General features: G+C 37.0%; 1 protein-coding gene across 1 annotated transcript in view; it reads right to left on the bottom strand.

Annotated features, from left to right (window-relative positions):
- LOC107679846 (retinoic acid receptor RXR-alpha-A-like) overlaps nt 1-5960 on the bottom strand; it is a 168548-nt gene extending 162588 nt beyond the window's left edge. Inside the window, exon 1 of the mRNA XM_016475544.1 lies at nt 5900-5960. Coding sequence (XP_016331030.1) covers nt 5900-5930 — 31 coding nt within the window. The 5' untranslated portion in view covers nt 5931-5960. The remainder of the gene's footprint in view (nt 1-5899) is intronic.
- Between the last annotated feature and the right edge of the window lie 866 nt (nt 5961-6826).

Raw genomic sequence — 6826 nt, forward strand, 5'->3', positions numbered from 1 at the left:
AGTGAACGCTCGAAATACATTATTTAGGTAACACTTACAATAATTAACTAACACGTTAATACACTTTAATACATCAAATAATATTAACTAATCGAACCTTATTGTAAAGTGTTACAATTATTTGTTTTTAAAGCATATAGCTATATGTTCACAAAAACACTGTTAAATTAAACAGAAAAGCAAGCAGGTGTGCATGATTTGGCATGGCAGCCAATACAAATAATAACCGTTTCCTTAACTAAATCCTGCGTTTAGACCAGGCTCGGCTGCAGAATCACTTCTGTGCTTCTGAAATTATTAACTTTTTCTATATAGTGTAGTAGTTAGCTATCTCTGTGTCGTATGTGGCCGCTTGTCAAGCATGAAAAACACAAGTTTTATTTAAATTCTGAATATATTATCGTATGCAGCATGCAAAGAGTGCTCCCTAATTTATTAAAAACTGTCACTCATTCATCACGATCTCACAAAGTTCCCAAAAAACAAACAAACAAACAAAAAATCAATGAACGTGACTACACGATTAAACTGTTTTAAATGTCTTTGTTAGAAAGAAGTTACGAGCATGATAGAACTCTGGACAAAAATGGTGACTGGAGCGGTGAGTGCGTGGATTCCAACCTAAACACCTCTGATTGGCCATTGTGTTTTAGAAATCAACAAACATGTCTGTGATTGGCTACATTGCTCACCTCTACGAAAATGCATTGTAAAATCATTTGACGCTTTCCAAAGCAGAAGGGCAGATACACTGGATTGTTTGCCAAATCTATTTCGTTATGCTATTATTACGAAGAAAACAGATCCTAGACCAGGGGTTATGGGCAGCTTTTCCATCTAAAAGCAATCAGAAGCAACAGCAGGCAGTTGTATGAGTAAGACTATTATACATGCTAAACTCAAGTCCGACCGTCCCCCTCGGTCCGAAGGTGGGGCACAGGGATATCTATGGGGGGGCCAAGCCCCCCCGGCCCCTTCTCTGGCACCAGGCCTGTTTGCATAACACCGCCCAAATGTATACGCAAAGAAAGAAGGCGCAACTTTGATTCTTGCTGTAGTATTGTTGCCGCCGCCGCCATGTTGTGGAGACACTGTGTGTTTCATTGTGAAAGCGAAACTACTTTTGACTCACAGCCTGTAAATACGTTTTCATATTTAAAGGATTTGCCAATGACGATTCAAACGATTTTGAGCAGTGTAGAGTAGCGCTTGTTGTTTGTCCTTTTTCCGATCACAAATGCAGACATGGTTTTATGTTTACGTGGCGCGATACGCAACGCAACGCGTAAAAAGACAGTATAATTATAATCAGTAATTATGTCCCCACTGGATGCAACAAATGCCTCGTTTATAATGGGTTTTATTGGTTTTGTCTTGTCGCGCCGGGATTCGGCATCACAGTATGGTAAGGGACGTAACATCTCCGTCACACGCTTGAGGAATTCGGCCAATCACAACGCACTAGATAGCTGGCCAATCAGAGCACACCTCGCTTTTCAGACCGATGAGCTTTGTAAAAATCGACGCATTGCAGAAAGGCGGGGCATAGAGAAGAAACAATAATGTACATTTCATTACACCAAATATACAAAATAATGTTCTTTTTTAGCAACGTCATATGACCCCTTTAAAAAAAATACAAATAAAATACAAAATCCCAAACTTATATTATTCATGTATTCTTGTTTATTCTAAGTGAGTATTAGATGACATCAGTAATCTAAATGTAACAATGGGAAGAATGAGCACACACAATTATCTAATTTTAACTGATACATTTCAAATATCTCTAATATCAGTATATACACGGCATGAAGTAATTACAGCAGCTAACAATGCTAATGACATTAACCTCAACAATCTGACAATCTCAGAGACATTAAACGCAGGAACTCTTAAATCATAATTGTTATATCTGTACTACGTATGAGTCACCTACTTGTAGCCCAAATTCGGGTGATATCAGAGTATGTATCCTGCAGTATGGTTAGATTGCGTGGAGGTTGAGCACCCATGCATGAAGGATGGTTTGGGCTTTGCTGGCGTGATCTTCTGCCCCATGGATTGGCTGCATGTTTCTCTCCTCCCAGCTCAGTGCAAGCCTGCATGGTGAGCTGTCAAAGTTTATTACAGTCACAAACTTCCACGATCAATACAGCCTCATCCCGAGACATACAGCGAAAAGGAAGGATGGTGAAAGAGGAAGACTAGTACACTGAAAAAAGACACATGGGGCAGAGAGATCAAGGGTAGAGAATGTAGTAATAATTTGTTCATGCCTCTTTTGCAGCATGCATTACAAGACATGCAATCTCTGAGTGTATAGAAGTGCATAGTCAGCCACACTGTCAGAGTTTCATAGAGACATATTAATGAACCATTAAGAACATTGTTCTAATAAGCTGCAGACAAATCAACCGGTTAATGTTGGATCTGGTTAGTGAGCCCCTAAACGACTCTTTTAAAGAAAAGGCCTAGATTACACCCAATGGCATAGGGACAAAATCTGCTCTGCATTTACGACAAAAATTGTAAGCTTTTGAAGCTTTTGTTTTCTACAAGCTCTGGCAGAGAGACAACCTTTCTTGCTTTCTGAGCCATGAAAAGGTCCTAGGGTGTGGCAAAGCTTCCACAAGCCTTCATCTGGGGTTTTGTGTAGTTGCCAATCTGATTCTGTTGGCAGACAACTGTGTCACTTATGAGACAGCAGGATTTGTGTGGCTATGAGGCAGATGGAGAGATTTATAGAGCTGCTAAACAGGAAAATGAGCTGACAAAGCATGCTGAAATCAAGTCCAGTCTAGACTGCAATCAACAAATCTTTGTGAAATTATAGCCTGCTAATTCTTTAGCACATGGCATGTGATAGCCAATGAGGATGATGAAAAGAGTAGATAATTATATGAACGAATATATTTACAAAAACATTCACCCTGATATCTAAATGAGGGCATGCCACAGAGTTCTGTTGTTTTGTATATTAATAATTACTACAGACTGAACCAAAAAGAAAATGTACCCTCTACAATATTTTTATATGTGTAATATGTATAAAACCAATAATATGTATAATATTATAATAATGTCCATATTATATATTAATGTTTTAAAATGTAATTTATTTCTGTGATGGCAAAACTGAATTTTCAGCAGCCATTACTGCAGCTTTCACTGCCATATGATCCTTTAGAAATCATTCTAATATGCTGATTTGGTGCTAATTGTTATTATTTATTATTGGTGCTCAATTATTAGTAATTGATCTTCTTATCATCAGTTTTGAAAACAGTTTTTGCTGCTTATAGTTTTTTTGTGGAAACCATGATACATTTTATTTTTCAGAATTCTTTGATTAATATAAAGTAGTTACTGTCACTTGATCAATTTAATGCACCCTTGATAAATATTTTTTAAATATTATTTAATATTTAATAATATATATTTTCTTTCTTTTTCTTTCTTTTTTACCCCAATCTTTTGAATGGTAGTGTAAAGTAATCACTTTCTTCTTTTTTTTTTTTATATTATATTACATGTATTGTACTTATATTTATGTCAGGAGGATTTTGTCCCCAAAGTGTAGCTAAACAAACCCACACACACCCACACTCTCCATCTGGGCTTTGGCATATACTGACATGTGTATCTATAGACCACAAATAATTGTTTTTCCTATTGGATCACTGCACCCACAACATGCATGTCTGGTCAATTATTCAACTAAAGGCTATTGGTTGTTTTTTGCACCTGAGATGTTGCAAGACAACCCAAATCTATCTGCTTCAGCAGTCTGAAGCAGATCTTCAGTCCACATCTCATCATAGTTTAGCCCCCCTGAACAAATCCCCCATGCTCAAAAACACTGCTTAGGGTGCAAAAAAGCCTCTAAATGATTATTGAAGATTAAATGTAATGATGATTAAAACTGGAAAAAAGGTGGTAGGTTAGGTCTCAAAGTGTGTCTAGCAACACCACTATATGGAGCTAGAATGCGTAAGATGCATTTTGAGGGTGTGAGAAGAGCCGGATGACTTTGAAATTAAGCGGGAATACAGAATTTGTTTTCTGAAAGCTCTCAAAGCCTTGTGTTTTCACCTCTATGTTCTTGCAATGCACTATCCCCATTAAAATCAATGGATTTACCATTCCCTGTAAAGCATGGGTCTTCAATGTTTTTCAGGGCATGGACCCCTTAGGTGATAGAGATATGGAGCAGGGACCTCCAATACAAAATGTGTCAAACAGAGCTACATATATTAAGCATATACCCTTCAATATAACCCTTGCTCTAAAGAATCTAAAAGATCCATCATGTCCATCTGACATACAGCAGGTCAGGATGAAGAGTGAAGCTACTAACGCCTCACAGAAAACACTCTCTGGCTTTTGCAACAGCAGTGGCCTACATTCCAAAGAGCCGTGCCAGGCCTATTGCAAAATCAATACTCAACAGCCTCTCTTAACAAACACTCTGGCTCTTCCCAGTGGTATGAGAGCCACAGCCTGCCAAACCTCTGTCAGACTCATATTTGTGTTAAGTTTGAATTCAGCATTTTCCTTGTTCTCTATTTTCTCTTTCTTTTTGTCCTAATGGATGAAATCCTTGGCCTTAGAGTGGTAGCAGAGCCAAACAGCATGGCCTGCGGTCCAGCTGTTACAAAAAAAACAGTGAGGATCAGCCTGAACATGTTAAACCTGTGGTTATTTAGGTGGCTACACACAAAACACTGCTATATTAGAACAAACCAGCTCATTTCAGTGCACATAAATGTATAAGAGTATATATTTATTGCTCAAAAGAGCAGCAGTGGTTCGCCAACTAATTTTCAGCCGAGTCCAAAATATTGCATTCACGGCTCCTGCCAGGAGTGAAACCTGCACAGAAAGATTTAGTATGCCAGAAGAATGACCTTTACAAAGTCCAAGTAAAAACTAGCTCAGTCACCGTCCAGTGGCATGAACCAACTTTAAAATGCCAACAATCACTTGCTGGAAAATACATCATCGCCTTGTGACATAGCTTTATGCTTGAATGCTCGAGTACTGTATAAGTTATCAAATGGTTTAAAAGGTTTCCAAGAAGCGCTTTAATTCAGCTGCAATTATCACAAACATCCACACATTTACAGTGCAACATAGTACTTAATTATATAATTAAATGCAGAAGTTATGATTGCAAAGGATAAATGTAAGTGCAGCATGTAGTAGTCATGTAATACAACTGCAGCAACAACCAATATTTTTACTCGTTCTCATTTTCTCCAAGTAAAAACCTACCACTGAATGAACACAAGTTATGGTCAAATGAAAGCATTTCAACTACCTTGTTTTCTTTATGAAAATAAAACATTTGGGTTACAGTGAGACATTTACAGTGGAACTGAATGGGTCCAAATTTTGGATCATTTAAAAGCAGAAATGTTAACCTTATCATTTAAAAAAAAAAGCACTCATATTAATTCTTCTGTTAAAACTTGTGTATTATTTAAGTTGTAAAGCTGTTAGCAAACCATTTCCATAGCAACATAGTTATAAAATCAGCTATAACTTTACACATAAAAGGTTATCTAGTGATTTTCTCAACATAAAATCACATTAACACATATTGTGCTTAAGTCTTGTGGCTACATTTTTTAAAGTGAGTATATTAATGTTTACAGATTGGACCCATTCACTTCCAATGTAAGTGCCTCACTGTAACCCAAATTTTTTTTTTTTTAAAGAAGTCAAAATTCATTTTTGTGGTTCCCTACATTATGCCACAAAACGCTGTCAATTGAGCTTAACTCCCAAACTGAGAAAATTCCTTAAAGCCCTGAATGCTGTTAGGCAGGATAATGAAGTGCAATAAAAAGCCCACTGAAAAACAATCAAACATATCACAGCCTTTCAGACTCACCCATGTGTATATCAAGGCAGAAGGGATCCATGAAGAACAGCTACAGCTGATAGATGGTTTGTCTGAATGACGAAGGGAGCTATGCCAGCCTGCAGTGATCTCTTTAGAGAGAGCTACTCTCCTGACATGTACCTAGGACAAAACAAAAGGTTTCTTTGAGGCTCCTCTCAGAAACACACATCCATGAAATACCTTTCTCTCCACCCCCCCCAAACAAAAGGTTTCTTTGAGGCTCCTCTCAGAAACACACATCCATGAAGTACCTTTCTCCCCCCCTCTGAGCGGTCATTTAAAGAATAGACTGTCCCCTGCTGCCGATCAATCTGTTAAGAACTCTCCATTCTCTCTGAATTAGGAAATCCTGGCTTTCTTCCATTGGAAAGCTATCGAGAGTGAGCACAGCAGGATGGATTTCCAAAACAAGATTTTCTCATGCCAAGTGGCACCTCTGTGTACAATTGAATTCCACTAAGGTTTGTTTTTCTGTTTGTTCTAAGATTTCAAGAACAGGAAATATGATTAAATCAGACATGCTTGTGCCATTAAAGCTGCTTTTTTTAATTACCAAAAAGAAAAATATATAATTAACTACAATGATGTGAAGCCTATGGGAGTAAATGTATATTTACTATATCAATAACATGAATTCTTGGTCTTGGAATGACAACTGGGTCTAACACGCACCAAAATAGGCAGCATACAAGTACCATAATATTATTCAAATACATGTACTTGGAAAAGTTTCTATATATTACTTTAATGAATTTTGGTCTCTTGCTCAAACAAATATATTATAAGACACCATAAAACTTAGAATATATAATAATAATAATAATAATAATAATAATAATAATAATAATATGAACCACATTTATGGACACCGTTTGAGTTTTTTTTTTTTTTTTGTTATTTTGGACAAAACCAACA

The sequence above is a fragment of the Sinocyclocheilus anshuiensis genome, unplaced genomic scaffold (genome assembly GCF_001515605.1).
Source record: "Sinocyclocheilus anshuiensis isolate Anshui unplaced genomic scaffold, SAMN03320099.WGS_v1.1 scaffold488, whole genome shotgun sequence".
Taxonomy (NCBI): Eukaryota; Metazoa; Chordata; class Actinopteri; order Cypriniformes; family Cyprinidae; genus Sinocyclocheilus; species Sinocyclocheilus anshuiensis.